Source organism: Emys orbicularis, chromosome 9 (genome assembly GCF_028017835.1).
Source record: "Emys orbicularis isolate rEmyOrb1 chromosome 9, rEmyOrb1.hap1, whole genome shotgun sequence".
In the NCBI taxonomy this organism is placed as follows: domain Eukaryota; kingdom Metazoa; phylum Chordata; order Testudines; family Emydidae; genus Emys; species Emys orbicularis.
The window spans coordinates 46,988,633-47,009,335 of record NC_088691.1 but is presented as its reverse complement, the minus strand read 5'-3'; the positions used below and the strand labels follow the sequence as shown (position 1 = coordinate 47,009,335).

General features: G+C 50.1%; 2 protein-coding genes across 4 annotated transcripts in view; both read right to left on the bottom strand.

The window, feature by feature from the left end:
- The window catches only part of MPP1 (MAGUK p55 scaffold protein 1), a 38,420-nt gene extending 36,536 nt beyond the window's left edge, over positions 1 to 1,884 (bottom strand). For all 3 annotated transcript variants that reach the window (XM_065410773.1, XM_065410776.1, XM_065410774.1), the window contains exon 1: positions 1,783 to 1,884. In XM_065410773.1, coding sequence (XP_065266845.1) covers positions 1,783 to 1,884 — 102 coding nt within the window. The remainder of the gene's footprint in view (positions 1 to 1,782) is intronic.
- Positions 1,885 to 6,282: 4,398 nt separating this feature from the next.
- F8 (coagulation factor VIII) overlaps positions 6,283 to 20,703 on the bottom strand; it is an 83,907-nt gene continuing 69,486 nt past the window's right edge. The window contains exons 26-27 of the mRNA XM_065410755.1: positions 7,998 to 8,127; positions 6,283 to 6,488 (exon numbers count right to left, since the gene is read on the bottom strand). Coding sequence (XP_065266827.1) covers positions 6,283 to 6,488; positions 7,998 to 8,127 — 336 coding nt within the window. The remainder of the gene's footprint in view (positions 6,489 to 7,997; positions 8,128 to 20,703) is intronic.

The following is a 20,703-nucleotide window of genomic DNA, read 5'->3' as shown; positions in this document are numbered from 1 at the left end:
CAACAGGGTGGGTTAAGGATAAAGTTTCAGTCTGGTCTCCAATTTCCTCCCTGCTTCTGTGGGTTTAAAAAGAGAAGCAGTCATTGCTCAACTGTGCAGCTTTGCAGCCTGAAAGCTACACACCCTAACAGTGCTGAGATTCTTGAGCACTTCTGAGGATAATGGGCCAGATCCTCAGGCAATGTAAATTATCATAGCTCCATTGACTGCACTGGAGATACCCCAATTTACACCAGCTGATAATGTAGCCCTGACGCAGAGGGGCACACTGCAGCTGTTTTCTTAACCAATGCCACTGCCATTCAGCCAGTGCTGTTGTGTATGAAGCCTGCCACACAATGATCATTGTCTCAGGAGCAGGAATTAGGAGGCATGTGCAAGATTGGCCTGCCCCAGTTTCCCAGGGCTAAAATCCATTGCCATATCTCCTCCAGCCAGATATGTGGACCTGCTTGCTGGAGGTTGCTCAGTAGCTAAATCAGCTCATGTGACAGGCAGTTCCAGTTCAGACCAGCTACAACTTTGCAGCAAAAACAATAAAGAGTCTCATTTTAGCTTGGAGCTGCAGCTTTCCTCATCCCATTCAGCTACCCGTTCCCTACCCAGGAGCAAAATGGCATATCCTCTTCCAAACTAGCTTCACATACCTGCCCCCTCTCTCCCCCCCCCCCACCATTACTATCCACCCAGAAAGGAGAGCCACCCATGAAATGCTGCAGCGTAATGGAAACAGAGCAGGACAGTTCATTACAGATTTAAGTACAGCTGTCAGCCCCTCAGCTGTCCCCCAGCCCCACTCAGAGATCTAAGGACAGTGAATACCACCTCCTTGCCTCACACCTTGCTTTTGCATCTGCAGCTCTCCCTACCCTCAGATTACCCTGGACAGGGGGCTCCAAAACCAATCAATGCTGCCCCCACGTCAGCCAGGGAGGTAGTGTCGGAGTTACACAGAGCGAGCACTCCCTCCCTGCTCCCGGATCTTCAGCCACAGCACCCCCCAGCTCTAACCCTGATCCCACTCACAACAGTTTTACGCTGCTCTAATGTGGTTGTCTTCAAGGGAGTCACTTCGGATTCAAACCAGAGCAAGCAAGAGCAGGATGAGGGCCACAATCTCTGCCAGCACCGTGGACAGAGTAGGGGTGGGGAGGCAAGTGAACTGGATTCCTAAACACTGATATCCTCAGTGTTGTGAAGAACAGCTTCACTGACGCCAGCCTCAACCCTTCAGTGACCTCACAGAAAAGGCTACACACGCCCAAGGGCCAGAGACTGGAGTGAATAAGAACCGAGAGACTTTGCAATGAGCACCTGTGGATCTCACACCAGGAGAGGGATCATTATCCCCATTTTGCAGATGTAGAAACTGAGAAATGGAGTGGTGCAGAGCCTTGCCAAAATTCACACTGGGAGACTCAGACCTCTTAGCTCCCAGTGCCCCTGCTTTGCCAGCTGTAGGGAGGGAAGTGAAATGTGATTGGCGCTGTACCACAAATGTACATCAAACTGCTTGGTCACTCAATTCTACCCCAGGGAAGTTATTAGCTAATAGTGTGTTCCGGGTGAGGGGAGCCCCAAACATAAAGTGTCCTAGGGCTATCACCCCGCACTGTATGAGACCTGGCTGCTAGAGGCCCTGGGCACTCTGCCCGACTGCTGGCTCCCCCATCACACTGTGCCCGGCTTCTGGCTCCCCGGCTGCCACAGCCCCCCGGGGCGTGCTACCCTATTGCTGCTGCCTGCCGCTGTCCCTACCCCCCCCCCGGGAAGCGCCCTTACCTCGGGCTTGGGCCGGCTCTGCAGCAGGTGCTCCAGGTACAGGTCAGAGAGCGCCGTCCGCATGCTGCTCACGCTGTCGCCCCGGCTCGACTTGAGAGTCATGCCGAGCTCTCTGCTGTCACCCGAGCCGGCTCCTTTGCGCAGCGGCCGCTCCCACGCCGACTCCAGCCACCTGATCCGGTTCCCCTGGCTCCAGCAGAGCGGGCCGGCTCCCCGCTGCAGCAGCGGCTCCCGGGCCGGCTCCAGTCCCTGCGCAGGCTCCCGGGTGCAGCCGCTGTGCTCCCCAGCCGCCTAGTGCCGGGACATTAATTCAACCGAGCCGATCGGTGCCTGTAAAGCTGCTGCTGGGGGCAGGATCCGGGGCTGGACGGGTGGCTGAGCTCCCTGCCAGCGGGCTCGGGATGTTGCAGCCTGCCGGGCAGCGTGCGGAGCCGACGGGGAAAGGAAGCTCCGGGCTGCCGGGAGGGGGCGGAGGCCGGGGGGCTGGCACGGTCACTCCTCCTCGCTGTCCTACAGGAGGAGTATCCAGGCGGGGGAGGCCGCGGCCCCTGCTCCCGCTGCGGGCGGAGAGACCAACCCCAGGAACTCGGAGAGAAGCGGCTGGCAGGGGGCGCCCGCGCAATGGCTGCCACCCCACCGCCCAACTGTGCTCCCCCTCCCCGCGCTAGAGGGGAAGGGAAACAAACTGGCAAGAAGAGGCTAATGGGGACGCACAGCTTCCCCCCCACTCCTAAACAGCCATGCACCTTCTCCAATCCCCACCTCTCCAGCCCCAGCCCCCTCACCCCCCCCCAAAAGCCATGCACCTCCTCCAATCTCCACCTCTCCAGCCCCATACCCCTCACCCCCAAACTGCCCCCCATCTCCATCCTTCCAGCCCTGTCTCCCTCACTCCCAAACAGCCATGCACCCCCTCCAATCCCCATCTTTCCAGCCCCGTCTCCCTCATCCCCTAAACAGCCATGCACCCCCTCCAATCCCCATCCTTCCAGCCCTGTCTCCCTCACCCCCAAACAGCCATGCACCCCCCCCAATCCCCATCCTTCCAGCCCCGTCTCCCTCACCCCCAAACTGCCCCTTATCCCCATCCTTCCAGCCCTGTCTCCCTCACCCCCAAACAGCCAGGCAACCCCTCCAATCCCCATTCCTCCAGCCCTGTCCCCTCCTGCCCCCAAACAGCCAGGCAACCCCTCCAATCCCCATCCTTCCAGCCCCATCTTCACCCCCAGACCGCCACGCACCCCCTTCCAATCCCCATCCCTCCAGCCCTGTCTCCCTCACCCCCAAACAGCCATGCACCCCCTCCAATCCCCACCCTTCCAGCCCCATCTTCACCCCCAAACTGCCATGTACCCCCTCCAATCCCCATCCTTCCAGCCCTGTCTCCCTCACCCCCAAACAGCCATGCACCCCCTCCAATCCCCATCCTTCCAGCCCCGTTTCCCTCACCCCCAAACCGCCATGCACCCCCTCCAATCCTCATCCCTCCAGCCCTGTCTCCCTATTCCACTAAACAGCCATGCACCCCCCAGGTCCCATCCACAAACCCACTACTACTCCCCGACATCCTGCCCCTCTCCCATCCACATCCCCTCTCTTCTCACAAAATGCACCCCAAAATCCTTCAACCTGCATACATTCATTCATATTCTCAATCCCTCTGCCACTGCACCCATAAATCCAACTACTGCCACCTGAATATTGCTCCTCCAAAACCCAGGTGCCCCCAAGTCAGCCAGGTGCCCCCCCACAAAATCCATCTACTCCTCCAACATCCAACTCCCCCAAAATATCAATATATCCATATTCCCAAATACCCCCCAAATCCAGTCATCTACCCCCACTCCCTCCCCCAGGGGAAGGAAGACACAAAACAATCCCCAGCCCTGTGTGCCAGAGAAAGAAAGTAAGTGATGGGGGGGGATGGGAGAAAGAGAGAGAGCTGGGGTAAGTGGGTGCTCCAGAGGGAGCTGGGAGACAAATGTACGGTGCGAGAGGGGATTAGATGGGAGCTCTGGGGTAGGGGGAGGAGGGAGTAAGAGAACAGGAAGTTAGGCTGTGAGCTCCTCGGGGAAGGAACTGCCTCTGTGTTCGTACAGCACCTAACGCAGTGTGGTCCTGGGCTAGCCGCTACCACCTGGCTCTTGGCCCTCTGGCACTGAGCCCCAGGCTGTGGTCTGCTCTGGTGAATGACACTTGGATCTCTCTCGCTCCTTTGATGCAGAACCTCTGTGCTGGGCCTGCAGTTGGACCTGTTCTGTCTTGGCATGGAGCTCACACAGGCCAGTCTCCCACTACATGTCTGGTCAAATGGGAGGAGATCATGAGGTGAGATCAATCTAATAACCTGCCCAGAAATGTGAGGTCCCACTCCCTTGGGATATTCTTGGCTCACCCCCTGCCACACTAGAACCTTTCCACAAGCAGCAGATATTTGGGTGCTTGCACTGAGACATGAAGCACAGGGCCTGGGCAAGAGTGTCTAAACCCCTTGCCTGCAGCCACTTTCTGAGTGCACTCCCAGCCCAGCCCCGTCACTACTTTGGGTCGAATTAAATGTTTCATTTAATTTTTGAGGGTTTTTTAACCCTTTTTAATTTGTTTTTAAATTGAAGTAAAATTCAAAATGCCATTTGTTTTGAATGGAAAAAAATCAAAACTTTTTATTCTGAAAATGTAAAAATGAGCCCTTCAATCTTTTTGGATTTTTTTTCACCAAAACAGTTGGGAAATTAGCTGCAAATTTGTGAAATGTTTCCGTTGACCCGAACCTGCATTTTCTGATGAAAAAAAGTTTAGTCTGAAAATTTTGCCCAGCACTAAATGAAAAAGCTACAGCCTCTGAAACAAGAGTCACAAAGGTCTTACCATTTCAACCCTCGGGCTAGGAGACCCAAACAAAACCAGCCCACTGCTCTGTACCCTCCAGGCACGTGATATGGACATGCACGATGTATGCCCATAGATAGGAATCAACTGTAAAACTGGAACACAAAGTCCGAGGGTGTTGAGATTTGCCTGCCCATCCCACAGCCAGGCCCAGCCGTGAGGTCTGGATGCTGAGCCCAGCTTTTCTGAAGTCTGGAGGTATTCAGATCTGGTGTTTTGGTTCACGCTGGTCTCTAGATGCAAGATCAGCAAGCCTGTGCTTTCACCATCTCCCTGCAAGCTGATAGGGCTTTCATGTCTCTTTGGTCACGTGTCACCTTGCCCGATGCTTAGAGGCATTTGGTCCGGGACAGCAGGAATTGAATGGAGAGTCAGAAGACCTAGCTTCTATTCTCAGCCCTCCACTGACCTTGTGCAAGTCATTTCCTCTCCATTCCCCCTCCTACCCTTTGTCTGTTTTGTCTACTTAGATAGTAGGAGACAGCTGATATCCTGAAGAGCTTACAGTGTTTGTACAGAGTCTAGTAGAAGGAGACCTTGATTTTGGCTGGGACCTCTAGCTGCTAAAAGTCCCTCATGTCACAGTGCAGCCTGCTTGGGAGGGACAAGCACCAAGACTCAGAATTGCAGACAGGACGGTTTTATCCCATTAAAATGGCATCTTTTAAAAATAAATATTTTAAACAAGGATTAATCAAAGCTTTTGTATATAGTTTTGTGGGGCTCACGATCAGTGCCTTTGAGCCATGTGTGGCAAGAAACCCTCCCCTTTATGTAGCAGAGCCATGTCCTGACTGATGGAAGCCAATTCTGTCAGTGTGCGTGCCCACAGATTAAGGCATGATACATGGACACAAGCAGGGTTTGAAGATCTATGTACTGGTAACGGCCCCATAGGAAAATGAGCTGACAAACCATTTTGCTCATTTAATGTGATCCCTATTAATAACAGACTATCAGAAAGTAGAAACTGAAGATCTATGGATTTATCTATACAGAGACCCTCAGGAAAATTAATCTGAATTAACTCAAGGTGTGAATTTAAAGTGGATTAGTTAAATCTTATTAAACCCCGTGTGGATGCTCTTATTCAGAATTAAAATGACCTTAATTCAGTTTAGTTTAATTCCCCTCAAGTGAATTAATTAACCTCAAGTGAATTAAGCTAAACTGAATTAAAGTCATTTTAATTCTGAATAAAAGCATCCACAGAGGGGCTTAATGTGATTTAATTAATCCACTTTAAACTTATTTCAGGCCAGGTCTACACTTACAATTGATGTCACCACAGGTCTCCCCCCTCTGACCGACAGAGCTAGGCTGACCTCAATCCCAGTGTACATGCAGTTAGAATGCTTCAGTTGACATAGCTGCCCTTGTGTGGGGAGGTGGTGTTCTGACTCCGACTGAAAAACCCCTTCTGTCAGTGTAGGCTGTGTCTACACTGTGAGATTATACTGGCATAGGTACAGTGATGTAGCTATGCCAGTATAGTGTCCTTAGTGTAGACATACCCTCAGATTAGCTTTTCTTAGTGTCCCCATGTAGACAAGCCCTAAGAGATATTTGGAAATATTAAATTCAGTTTGGGTGTTGGGAGAATGTTTTTCATTAAGATAAAACCACCAGTGTGAAAAGGAAATAAGTAACAGCACAGACTGATCTCCTATCTGTGGAACACAAACACCTAGAACTTCCTGGGGAGGCTTCCTTCAGTGGGGCCATGTGGACCTCGGCCCAACTGGCATCTCGTCGCTGGACTGAGAGGACATAGACATGTCTGGAAGTTCCTCTGGTCTCTTCAGTCCAAAAGAACCCTGAGAAACCAAAGGAGAAGAATGTTAAGTCACCGAAGAAAGGAAACGGGGAGGGGGGGGGAGGAGGAGGCAGGAAGGGGAAGGAAAATAAGGGTAATGAAGGGTAATGAAAATAGGACTCAACTTGCTGTAACTACAACTTTCTCCTGCTTGATGGAATAAGGCTTCTGGCCGTGGCATTTAAAAGCCAGAAAGTAGTGCGAGTTGTGGGATGTGGGGACAAAGAAAAGAAGGCCTGTTCTAGGTGACTAGAACCATAAATCTCTCAGAGGATGGGCCAGGACTGCGGTGGGGGCCACCGGTCACACCTCCTGAATGGAATAAAGCAAGACTGCTCATGAGGGGACCAAGTGCAGGGCTTCTCCACAACAAGGCATCCAATGCCCTGGCTCTGCAAATGCTGTTTTTCAAAGAAAGGAAATTAATTGTTCCCCCCGCCCCAATCAAACCATTTTACTGGAAACATACTCCATAGAGAGTGAGGGGATGCATCAGCCATTGCTGTTCTGTGTAGGTTCTTATATCACACTCCTCCCTGTAGTAGCTGAGTACCTTCAGTAGCACATTCAGCAGCATGACTAACACCTGGCACTTGGTGTTTATTCTCTCAGCCTCTCCCCAGGGGGAGAAGTGTGTGCAGTGGAGTGTCTTGTTAGGGTGAGGCGGTTGGGGGGGGAGGGGTGATGTATTTATGTTAGAGAGGCAGGTCAAAGAAGTGCACCTTGCACTTGGAGCAGAAGGTAGGTGGGGAAGTCTGTGGTTCCTGGGGGAATTCATTCCACAGTCTCAGACCGTCCCCGCCAAGAAAGCTGTCTCCTGCACAGATGAGCTTAACCCTTGTTGTTGAGAGTTCCATTGTGCTAGAGCAGTGGTTCTCAAACTTATTTGATCGCACCCCCATTCTTTGTGTCTGTAGTCATTTATGCCCCTCCCGCCACACAAGTACATATACTGGCGCCCAGTTCTGAAGGCAGAGCAGACAGCAGCGATGCCTGGCTAGGCACCCAGCTCTGAAGGCAGCACCACCTCCAGGTAGGGTGACCAGAGGTCCCGATTTTATAGGGACAATCCTGATTTTTGGGTCTTTTTCTTATATAGGCTCCTATTACCCCACACCCACTGGCCCTATTTTTCATACTTGCTGTCTGGTCACCCTACCCCCAGCAGCAATGCAGAAGTCAGGGTGGCATGATATGGCATTGCTACCCTGACTTCTGCGCTGCTGCTGGCAGCGGCACTGCCTTCAGAGCCAGGCACCTGGCCAGCAGTCACCGCTCTCCTAAAGCTTCTCATGCCCCGCAGGTGGGCATGCCCCCAGTCTGAGAAACTCTGTAGAGGAATGAAGCTATCAACCACAGTCTTCATCCCAGAGCTCTAGACAAGAGGAAACTAGTCTTTTCTTCCAAGGGAAGACTACCTGCTTTTTATATAAACATCAGCCCTACAGTATTGGGGCACAGATGGGGGATGTGTAATGTGCACTGAGCACTAGGCTATGCACACACTTACGTGATGCAACAGAGAAGGAGCATGATCCCCAAGGCAAGGGGGAAGATGTACAGAGCTGCCCGGGGGAAGGACCCACGGATATGGATCCAGAGATCGTCCATGTAGTCTGCCAGCCAGGACCTGCGGACTCCTGCAGAGGTGACACATTCTAGTCAGCAAAAGGAGCAAGGTGCTGGAGGGATAGAATAAAAAATCTCCTACAGGGATGTCCTTTGTAAAAAGCACCGCAGGAGAAGAAGGTATGTGACACCTGATCCTGTCTGTGGGAGAGCCAATAAAGTATCACATTGGCGAGTCCCTGGTGGCTCCTCATATGCCCAGCCAGTTATCTCACCCACCTTGTCTCTCCATAGCCCAGAGAGTGAGGAATGGATAGCTCTGAGGACTGGTGATGGAATATGGCACCTGACTGTGCTCCCAGTGAACTCAGTTGACCTCAGTGGGAACAGGATAGGGCCCAAGGCAATTTGCATCTCTAGGTCACTTGTTTCAATGTAAACCAGGCTGGTAGTGCCCACCTGATGGCTTGTTAGTAGCCTACATGAAACAAGCTGGTTGTCTGGTAATATAAGAAGGTTCTAACTTGGTACAGTAGAACCTATAGACACATCCTCCTGACATCTGTGAAGCAACTGAGATCCAGATCCCATGTGTCTTTTCTTGGCAGACTCCTTGGTCCCAGAGCCACATGAGGGTTGGATCCTGGGCTGAACATACACACTTGGGAGAAGGTGGGCTCTGTCTCGTTAGGTTTTGGAACCTGGAAGGCAGGTTTGGGGAAAGCTGAAACAGCCTGAATAGCATTCAGAAAGACTGGAACATTTCTAAGGGCTCATCTGCCTGGGGACACTCAGGAAAGTTAATTCAAATTAACTTTTAAAGTTGATGAGTTAAACTTCATTAAAACTCTGTCATTCAGAATTAACGTGGCTTTAATTTAGTTTAATTTAATTCTGTGAATTAAGCAAAATGGAATTAAGGTAACTTTAATTCTGAATTAGAGTGTCTACACAGGAATTTAATGCAGTTTAACTCATCCACTTTAAATCCACACCTTTAGTTAATTCAGATTAACTTTCCTGAGTGTTCCCATGTAGACAGACCCCAATATTAATTGTTAAATGTTAGGGTTTTCTCAGTTATTTGAACAGAGACCAAGAGGACCCGTTTTAGCTGACCCAAGGAGTTTCAGTCTCTTAGTGAGATTTTTCATAAAAGTAGATTTAGAAAAGGACCAATAAATCAGAACTTATTCTGAAGCATGAATAGTATAATAATTCAGATCCTGTTCCATTCGCCCCTTTTGATCCTACATAGCCCATAGTGTTTAACTATTAGAACTAAGAATACACTTATCTTTTCACTTGCCTCACCTTGTGACTGTCCTTTGCTGTTATAAGGAACAAGAGCTCGAGGAGGAGATGAGTCTAGTGTCAGTGCCCTCAATGCAGATTATTTTTACTTTTATACAAAGCAATCAGAGAGACAACCCTGAACTCTGAGCCCTTCTTACAAAGGAAATGGAGGGTCATTTGGTGGCAGGGTAAACAAATTACATTCTGCCCTCTTGAAACATCCAGTACCCCTTTGGCACGGGACGGGAGTGGAGGAACTAGCTATGATGTTTCATAACCACATTACACGTCCCCCGCCCAGTTGACACTAACCTGCCCCCGCCCTTGGCAGCAGTTTTAGCAGAGTGACCAAGAGCTGAATGGATCATGGTGACTGAACTCCTCTCTTGTCCCTAAAACTGGTTCCTCTCAGGTCCAAGTTGGAGTACATAGCTAGGGCCAGTCCTGTAGATGCTCTTATGGATACACTGAGAATTTATAGTTTCAGGGCTGCAAATCCTGTCCCTTTCTCCAGCACTGAACTGACTCCAAGGGAACAATAAGCCTCACATCCATCATGTACCTCAGTCTGCAGATCCCAGACACCGGGAGAGGGGGGGGTTAAAAATACGTCATCTATGAGCACTACCAATGGATCTGGCAGTACCATTCTCTACTTCCAGCCCATAGAGCTGGAGGCATGAGGCCTGTCTCTACATAATTTGGCTTTAGCTGCTGCTTTTGCTACTTACGTTGGATTTCCTGGCCTGACCCTCCTCTCTCTCCCACAGCAAAGGGGTAAACTTTCCCCTTCTCCTGCCAAGTCAGAAGTCTTCCTGGGACTGGTTTCTGGGCTCCCCGCTCTCTGATCCTGAAGAGGTACCTGGGTGGGTGGGAGATGACCTCAGGCTTGGAGGTGGACTGGTAGCAGGAGGCAGAGGCAATCAGCTGGACCAGCAGAGGAAACGCAGCCTTGTGCAACAGCAGTGCCATGGCTTCTTCCTGCCAGGGGACTTCTCACAGGGCTGGATTCTCTTCACCTGGTTCCGCCTGGCCCCTCACATGCTTGCCCTTGCTCTAGTCTTGATCTTTAGGCATCCTTTGACCACAAGAAGACTGAAAAGTGTAAACAGGTTGGGGTTGTGTTATTCTGAGAAAAGACTCGTCAGTTACTAAGGGGAAAATTTCCCAAACCCATTCCCTTTATTACAGCAGAAAAACTGGTATGAGCCCAACATGCTGGTGAGTAACTGTTCACACAGGGCCTGATCCAAAGCCCAGCGATGTCAGTGGGAACCTTTCCACTGATTTCAGTGGCCTTTGGAACAGGCCCAAATAATGCACAACTGTGCCTGTAGCGCCTGTTTGGATGCGCTCATGCAGGCTTAAGTGGGTGCAAATTGCAGCCCACATTTGAAAGTAGTCCCTTAATTCTCTACTCCCTGGCTAGCCAGTCAGACGGGCTCTTAAGTGTATTCTTGCTAGAAAGAGCATCTCACTAAGAAAGATTCTGAATTTATAAATATAGAGGCAAGGCCTGAGCTATAAAGCTGGGATTCCAACATCCCCACTGTTTGGGGAAGTCTGGATCCAGGATTTGGATGTCTACAGAATGATCCATGGAATCACACCTTGTCATCTGATTGCAGGCATAGCTAGGAACTGTGCTATTATGAGCACGTATAAAGACTTTCTTGTGCATCCCTAGGGGAAGAAGGGCTGTTTGGATTCATGCTTCCCTTATCCTAATAGTGCATGAGACAGGCTCATAACAATGAAAATACTGCTGTGGGAGCCTATAAATGCAAAGAGCAAACTACAATCCTGCAGCTAACCATGGTATAAACAGCAGGGAAGAGGAGAATTACTCTGAAATATGAAGAGAACCATTAGGATCATAGCCAAGATAGAAAAGAACCTATTGAATCAGCCAGTCCACACCCCTGCCAGAGGCGAATGGAGTCCCCCAACAGAGAATATATCTGATATTAAATTGACACTGCATCTGAGCATTACAAATATTGCTGGGAGACGCAAGTTGCCAAACAACAGCAGTGCGTCCTCTTTACCCTGTCCCCCACAAGCTGCAGATGCTGCATGGAAGATCCAACGGACAATGACTTCTCAGATATCTGATACTCATAGGGGCATTAAATATGTTCAGACAGCATGGGGGATCTTCAGTGTAATTAACAGCCCCCTGATTCAGCTCATACAAGGAGAAGGCTGATCGTGTAGTTAAAGTACTGGGCTGGATTCAATTCCTGGCTCTGCCATAGGCTTGGATAGGTCACTTTGTCTCTCTCTGCCATGGTTCCCCACCCCCTGTAAAGTGGAGATAATAGCACTGCCCCACCTGATGGAGGTTTTGTGAGAATGAATACTTGAGGGGCTCAGATGGGGCTTGTAAGTACCTGGATACATGTAATAATAATAATCCTGAGCTCTTCTATAGCGCTTTTCAGCTGTACTCTACACAGAAGGGCAATGCCATGATCCCCATTTTACAGAAAAGGAAACTGAGGCACAGAGTGGGGAAGTGACTTGCCCAAGGTCACCCAGCAGATCAGTGTAGGGTGGGAATTGACCCCAGCTCCTAGTTAAGTGTCCTATTCACTAGGCTACACTGCCCCCCCCCCCTCCGGGTTGTTTCCCATTTTTGGGTCTGGTTCTGTATTTTGTAAAAACATAAGACTAGCCATACTGGGTCAGACCAACGGTCCATCTAACCCAATGTCCTGTCTTCCAACTGTGGCCAATGCCAGGTGCTTCAGAGGGAATGAACAGAAAAGGTAATAATCAAGTGATCGATTTTATGCAGCATGGGATTCATTCTGGGAATAACAAATTGTTGCTAATTAATGTTAATTGTCCCTTTACATCAGTCTCCCATATCTGTTTTCATAGAATTGGTGTTGAGAATCCACTGTTACAGCAGCAGGGTTTGACATTACCAGTATCAAGTGTCTCCCCTGGACAGTGTGCTTCCTGCTCATGCACAGGATTGAAATGAGCAGCACATTTTAGGTTGAAAAGTAATTTCCTTTCGGGATATAACAGGAAGGAACTTGGGGGTGGGTTATGCCTTCCTGGGAGTCTGTTAGGGTCAGATAAGTGTCCCCCACCTGGTCAGTTTCCTGGGCCTACAGGGCCCCTTGGTGTACCACAGGCGATCGATTTCCTGGGCCTGCTGGGTTCCCAGATGTACCCCATGTGGTCAATTTCCTGGACCTGCAGGGGCTCCCAGGGATGGCTGGGTCTGGATTCTGCTGTTTCTAGAGTCCTGACCAAGAGATAGAATCATAGAATATTGGGGTTGGAAGGGACCTCAGAAGGTCATCTAGTCCAGCCCCCTGCTCAAAGCAGGACCAATCCCCAACTAAATCATCCCAGCCAGGGCTTTGTCAAGCCTGAACTTAAAAAACAGATGAAGCCATTTTTGCCCTGATTCTCTTGTCATTTGCCATTTTATTTGGGGGAAAAGGCCCTTTTTAGCCAGCATTTTGACATTGTAACAAATGTTTATTTTGGTGCCTTTCAGTGTGGGGGAAATTTTTTTCTTTTTAAATGCTTTAAGAAATTAAAATGTATTGAGGGAGAGGAATAAAAGCCCAAAGCAAAGACACCCAGAAAAAGGTCACTGGCCTCTTGGCAGGACTCAGGGTGGCCTGTGCATAAGCAATAGACAGGGTAGTTCTGTGTCACATGAGTGACTATGACCCAGATCCTCAAGCTGTGGCTGTTGCAGCTCAAGAGGTAGTTGCAAAGGTGGTCTTTGCGCTCTCCCAATCCTGGGCCAGCTGCGTTGACAAGCCAATTCCCTGGCATAATTTAGAACAACCTGAAGGCAGTTGTAAACAATACCGGGTGTACAAAATACCTCTTATGCCCCCTGTGCTGGCAGATAGGAGTAGGGGTGATGTAGGAGCCAATATACCAGCTCTACGCCTCTGATGAGCCCTATGTGATACTCCTGTGGGGCCAAAATCCACCAGTAGTGCAGCACCAAGCAGCAAAGGGTTTGGGTTTGCTGTTTGGAACCGAATTACTCACATGGATACCTGAAGTCTAAGCAAGATCAGCCACCAAGAAAAAAGGAGAGAGTGAGAAGAGAGGAAGAAGAGGCCGAAAGACAGAGAGAGGCTAGAAAAGAGGGAAATGGATAACTTGACATATGGCTTTGTGGGAGAAGCTCCCAGGTGATGGATAATCCCTCCAGGCTGTTTCTTGACAGAATGACCAGGGTTTATTTCGTAACACAGTTTATCAGACTCCCCTGACCCTAAACTGAGTAGGTTTCTGTAATCCTGAGATGCTGTTGCAGGAAAGACCCTCTCTCCCCAAATTAACCTAATTGCACTGTTTGCACTTGCTACCAGTTTACACCATGCAAGCACTTCGGATCAGACCCTCAGCTGGTGTAAACTGTGTGGCACCATTCTACTGAAGGCAACAAAGCTACGACAATTTACATTAGCGGAGGATCTGGCCCTTTAACTCTGCAGAACCTTTGAATTCTTGTTTTGAGATGACATAGGGGCTGGGGATTTGGGGAGCTCTGCCTCATATGGCAAGGGGAAACCAGGTCTTGTTTCCATTCCCGGGGAAGAAGATACATTTAAAGAGAGAGTTCTGGAAACTAGTCCAGGAGCCTGTAAGGCTTTACAAATCCACCGCCCACAATCCAGCACTCCACAGCCATTACTGAGTCACTTGACTTCTGGGCAGCTGGAGTTGCTGCAGGGGACTTGTGACTTTTCCCATGGACTGCAGTTTCCCTGTTGATACCCTGCTGCCTGGAATTTCAAGGCTGGCTTCATACTTTGGGAACACTCCAGACTGGACACTTCCTGGGTTGACCTTCTGTCCAATTGATTGATTCTTTTAAATCTCTTTACCACTATATTTTAAAAACTCAGCATCTGGGATGAGGGCAGCGAGTTGTGACTCCTGCTTTGAGCAGGATGAAGCTGGCGAGAGAGCACCACTATCCTTTCAATGCGTCTCACTAGCCCTGCAGCCCAAGAGACCCTGGCTTCACAAAAGAGAGGCAGATACCGGCTCTGGGATGTGCCAGTGGTGGAGGCTGGTGGGATTGAGTGGATTGGCCCATTCTCCACAGATGCCCCTGATTATATCCCCTCACACCTTGATTCTGCCACTGCCCCCTTCCAAGCCAAGACCAACCATTTTGGCCTCCTGGCCCCTTTCCAGCTGATTTTACCAATGCCAAGAAAGCTGCAGTGACTATATGGAACAGGAAGACCAGGCTCTAGTCTAATAGCTTCAGAACACAGCTGGCAAGGGCAGGCTTATCATTGGAGGAGGTACCTGTCACTCTAAAGTAGGCCACACTTCCCAGGGGACCCAACCCCACTTTCCCCCCAGGGTCGCTTAGTACAATGACAGGAACTACAGAGCTGCCTAGCCATCTGGTCCATGTCTCTGCCAGTGCAGGATGGATCCCTGCAGGGCATGTCAGATGGCACCCAGGGTTTCTTTGGCACTAGTTTGTGAGCTGCTGATTCATATGAGGAGGGTGGTCCATCATGGAAGGGTATCATGGAGCAAATCACTGAGCAGTGCAGTGGCCCTAGTCAGCTGTGTTCTGACACTGAGTGAGTTAGAATGCCTGGATTCAGTGTATATCCTGCAGCTGCTCTGGGTTCTGGAAAAATCACCTTGGAAAGGGGCATTGTTTGGTCTCCTGTTCCTAAAATAAAAGATAAAATCAGCTTGCAAGCCACTGAGAGACGGACTGTTCCGAGTCCTTCTTAGCTTTCCAGCCCTGAGTTTGAAGTGCTCTTTGTTTCCCCTAATGAGGGCAATGACCCTGTTAAGATCCACGCCATCAGCCACACAGGCAGGAGTTCCTTGCTCTGATGAGCATGAGAAGTCGTCCTTCAGTCTGGTCACTCTGTTCCCGTGAGCAGGTTGTTATTGTGATGATGCAGTTGGGCTGAAGGGTAATCGGATCTCCTGCTCTGGGCAATAGTCACTGCAGGGGCCAGCGAGGAAGGGATCCTCTGGCCGCTCACATACAGAAATGCAGCACCACCTGGGGGCATTATGTTTGGATCCTCCTGTCAGCTGAAGTGTCAGATATTGGCTGCTGCTGCTGAATGTGGGATACCAGGGGGATGCACTGACGGTCTGTGCGATCGCACACCCTTCATGCCTATTGAAATACACAGGAATCCTACCCTGTGCAGCACTGTAAGAGCAGGATGCTTGTGTGTTTTGATCCCCAGCTGACCGCTCACAAGAGTGAAGTGTTAGGGCACAGAGGATGGATGTCCCATGTGCCTCCACCAGCTGGCAGGCCTAGTCTTCAGGCCTGTCATCCTTGTTAGGGTCTCTAGGACCCACTGAAGATACTCTTTGACTGTCCTGCTGCCTTGTGCCATTGAGCTAGCACTGCTGTAGGGAACATTTATCACTGTCTATTACAGCCCAGCTCACAGTCCACAAGTCACCCAGTGGCACGGAAAGACATTCCTCCATTGAGACCAACCTGCTTCAAGCTTTGTGTTGCTTTCCTCCAAGGGAGTGGCTGTCCTGGCTGGCCAGCAACATATTGGAATCTCGCTACGCCGCCCATGCAAAGAGCTGTTATTACAGTCCCCAGGAAAATCATTGTCCCACACATACACATGCACACACATCTGTACCTGCACACACATATACGCACACACACGCACACAGAGAGGTACCAATGAACTCCAGAATGTCTAGGCTGTATTTCTCATCTTTTACCAGGGCAATACAATACATTACAGAGCAAGGACTAAGACCCTCTTACTGTCAGGCCATCAGGTCCGTAAAAACATTTTTGTACAGAGCAAATTACCAGGCACTCACTGTCAGAGGCAGCCCTAGGGCAGTGAGGCCAAGCCCCAGGGGAACAAATCAGGCTTCTGGTTCCAGATGATGGCCAAACTGCAGAGTGACAGCTCCAGAGGACATGTGCGTGTGCGCATGCACACACACACACACACACCTGATCACATCTGATCTTGGAGTCTCCCATTCTGGGTTCTAAAGCTGCCATGTGGAACCCTGCTGCTTTTATGACATCACCCCACCTTCCCTTCCCAACACTTGCCTTGGTTAAAGTAGATTGAAACAAAAGGGGGAGCTCTCACGTCACTATCCAGCTGTGGGGGGAGGGAGTTGTGGGAGACAGAGTTGACCCTCCACACACACCAGTCAAGAGGGGGTTAAGGACCAGCCCCTACCCAAGCCCATCTATGAGGCCTGTCAGACCCTAACAAGGGTCTATAAAAGGGAGGAATGCAGGGAACTGGGTACCACCCAAACCAGACTAGGGCACTGTGTTGTTAGTAGCTGGAGCATGATGTGCATGCACCACTCGCCTCAGCCCTCTGGGCTGTTATTGCTGTTGAGACCCTGTTTAGCCACGCAGGAGAGTGGGAGCTGCAACAGCCTGCCGCGCTGAAAGCCTGCTCCCCTCTCCCGCGCATGAGGCAAGGGCCGTGGAACTAGTTTTCTTTTGTCTGGCCTGCTTGCCATCCCCTGGCAGGGGGCAGGCCTGCTTACACGGCACCAATGGAAGGGAGCACCTCAGAACCGCACCAGAGAACTATGTAAGAGGTGAGCCAGGCACCCACTCTCACCCAAAGGGTCAGCCTGAGACCTAATGCGACAGGGAGCTCCAAGCCAGGGAGAGGGGAGGGAGCTCCCCCTCCATCTCGCTGCCCTGTACTCTCACCCCTGCACCCCCTTCCCCCTGAATCCTTGGCATCTGGGCAGGGGTGGGTACGTGTGTGCGACAGGAAGTATCCTTGTTTGTGACAATCTGAGAGCCTGCCTGGGCTGCACTCTTCGTGGTATCAGCACATGAGGGGCCAAAGTCCCATAGCAGGCTACCGTGAGCACAGAAAGGGAGAAAAGCCCCAGGAGGAGGAGGGTTTGCTCCAGGAGATGACTGCCAACAAGAGAGCAACTTGCGGAAGACAGAATGGTGGCACTGGGCTATGACAGTGCAGGAGCACTACTGACTCAGCAAAGGAAGGGAAACAAAAGGGCATGTGGGACAAATCCCACAGCCCTGAGTCAGGCTGCATGGCCACTGGCTTCAGGCATTCTGCCTAGCTAGCACAGCCCCAGCCTGGACTCTGGCAGGGGCCGCTGGGTGCGCTGAACCCCAGCTGATTGCAAAACGTGGCCCTTGGGTGACGTTCTTATCTCTCCCTCCAGACCACACCCTCAATCGCTCATGCTGGGGCCAGGGCCAGGTCACTGAGAGTTTATGGAAAATAATGAAGCAGACCTCAGTGGCTAATTAATTATTAGCTGCTATGAATGCTGACTCTAAGCCCCATGGGGATTTCAAGGCTGGCTGAGCCTGGGGAAGAGAGGTGGGGGGTGGGAGGGTGGCGGCAGATGTTTGCTGGAAAATTACTGTTTAATTATTTAGTGCTATGCTCCGACTATATGGCACACAGTATATGAGAAAGAGAAAGATGGGAAGGGCAGGCGACCCATAAACCTTTGCAGGATCCTTTCTTCCGACCACTTGGAGTGCTCTGTGCCACATTCCCAACCCAGCTAGTGTAAATGCATGAAACTCCACTGAAGTGAACGGTGCTGCTTCTGCTTAGACCTGCAGTGAATGTGGCCCTTCTTATGGGCTTTGGAAGATCTTCCTCTTTGGTTCGCTCCAGGCTTGGTGACGGTTCAGTGTCCAGCCAAAGCTAGGTCCTTTAATCCAAAGCTGTCAGCCCATCAGTATGTTTGCTGGGTGTCGCAGCCTAAGAACTCCGTCCTCAGGGCAATGTGGTTTTGCCACCGGCGGGGGTGTATCCTTAGATACCGGGCAAAGAGCGGAGGATCCAGGGAGTTCACCACGGTGCTGAAGTGATTTTGGTTGCCCTTGAAGATCTGAAAGGAGGAAGAAATTGTTGGCACTTTCTCTGCTCTGCCATGTCAGGGCTGCTCACTCCTTCAGTGGGGAAAGATTCAGAGATTCATCCCAGGAACCAGCCCCTGGATGTCAGTGGAGTTACTCTAGGGGGGAATCTCACTCAGCTGGGGGTAGGACCAGGGCCGGCTCCAGCTTTTTTGCCGCCCCAAGTGGCGAAGCGAAAAAAAAAGAAAAAAAAAAAAGATAAAGCCGATCGGCGGCACTTCGGCAGCAGCTCAGTCATGCCGCTTCATTCTTCGGCGGCAATTTGGTGGCAGGTCCTTCGCTCCCTCTCTACTGAGGGACCCACCGCCGAATTCCCGCTGAAGACCCGGACGTGCTGCCACTTTCCATTGGCCGCCCCAAGCACCTGCTTCCTTCACTGGTGCCTGGAGCCGGCCCTGGGTAGGACAATGCTAAGGAAGGCGATCCCTGTATCTGAAGGGCATGGGAGGGGAATTATTTCAGGTGGTGCAAGCAGAGGATATACCTGTGAGGAGTGGGAAGAAAGGAAGCAAAGGAACATAGCGGAAGAGGAGGGTTCTAAACAGCAGGTCTATCAGATTGAAGCAGAGATTCCCAAGGAAAGGAGTAGAAGCTTCATCACTTGGGAAATTTAAAAATAAACAGGAAAAGATCTGGAGAATAAACTAGAGGAATCAGTTCTGCACTGCGTTGGGTGCAGACAGCTAATTGCTCTAATAGGCTTTCTCTATCATTCAGTTACAGCCCAGGTCTAATATATGGGGAGGCAGTGTATGGGGTGGTGTTTAACATCTTTATTAATGACCTGGATGTAGGTATAGAGAGCATACTGATCAAATGTGCAGATGACACAAAGCTGGGGGGCGGGTGCCAACACTTTGGAGGATAGAGCTAAAATTCAGAGGGATCTTGATAAATTAGAGAACAAAATGAAATTCAGCAAAGACAAATGGAAAGTGCTACACTTAGGAAAGAAAAACCAAATGCACAGATACAGAATGGTGGATAACTGGCTTGGCAGCAGCACTGCTGAGAAGGATCGGGGAGCTGTGGTGGATCACAACCTCAACATAAGTCAGCAATGCGATGCTGTTGCAAAAAAATGCAATTTTAGGTTGCATTAACAGAGGCATAGCATGCAAGTCATGGGAGGTGACAGTACTGCTCTACTGTCCAGTTTTGGTCACCAATGTATAGAAAGGATGTAGCGAAACTGGAAGGGATCCAGAGGCGAGCAACAAAGATAATCAAAGGGATGGAATGTAAGCTGTATGAGCAAAGGCTGCAGGAACTGCATATGTTTAGTTTGGAAGAGAGGAGATTGCGGGGGGGGGGGGGGGTGCGAAATATTTGAAAGCTGCCATTACAAAGATGGAGAAAAATTGTTCTCTCTTGCCACAGAGGGCAGGACATAGGGTGACCAGATGAGAGGAAGAAAATATCGGGACATTGAGGGGGTCGCTGGCGGAGCAAAAAAAAAAAAGCGGAGTGCCGCGACATATCGGGACATCAGGACAAACGCCTAAATATCGGGACATCTGGTCACCCAGGACAAGAGGCAACGGGTTCAAACTACAGCAGAGAAGATTTAGATTAAATCTCAGGAGAAACTTTCTAGCTGTATGAACATTAGGACAATGGAACAGACGCCTCGGGAGGTTGTGGAAGCTCCTTCACTGGAGGTTTTCAAAAGGAGGCTGGAGCCATCTGTCTTGGATAGTTTAGACACAACAAATCCTGCATCTTGACAGGGGGTTAGACCAGATGGCCCCTGTGGTCCCTTCTAACTCTCTGGGTCTATGATTCTATGATTCTTATACACAGAGGGAACACACATACTAATAGACTGTTCATAGAATCATAGATATCAGGGTTGGAAGGGACCTCAGGAGGTCATCTAGTCCAACCCCCCGCTCAAAGCAGGACCAATCCCCAACTAAATCATCCATGTCGCTGTATCATGAGTTCGTCCCATCTCCCAGCTGCTGCAGCACACACGGTAACCAGTTCTCCTCCATTATCCCCATCCCCCTGGGCCATTGCACAGTCAGGATTTTACCAAGCCCCTTATTCTGGCCTGCAGGTTTCTAATTTGGGGGTGATGCGTGTTTTCAACAAGTCCCTGTACTTTGCTTTCTGATGGGCCAGGTGGCACAAGGGTAGTTACAAGCAGGGCTGGTGGAATTCTGCCCCACCGCAAGGCTTCACCCCGGAGCAAGCACCAACGGGCACAATGGCAGGAAACCATACCTTAGAGCTGGGCAAAACTTTTCGGACAAAACTCTTTCTCACCTAAAACTGGATAATTGGGTCGACAGAAATATTTCATGCATTTGTGTCAAATTCTCTGCATTGTTTTGGTCAAGAAAAAAAATGCAAAAAAATGGAAAATAGATATTTCGATTCAAAATGATTTTTTGTTTCAAATTTTGCTTCAATTTTATTTTTAAAGGGTTAGAAA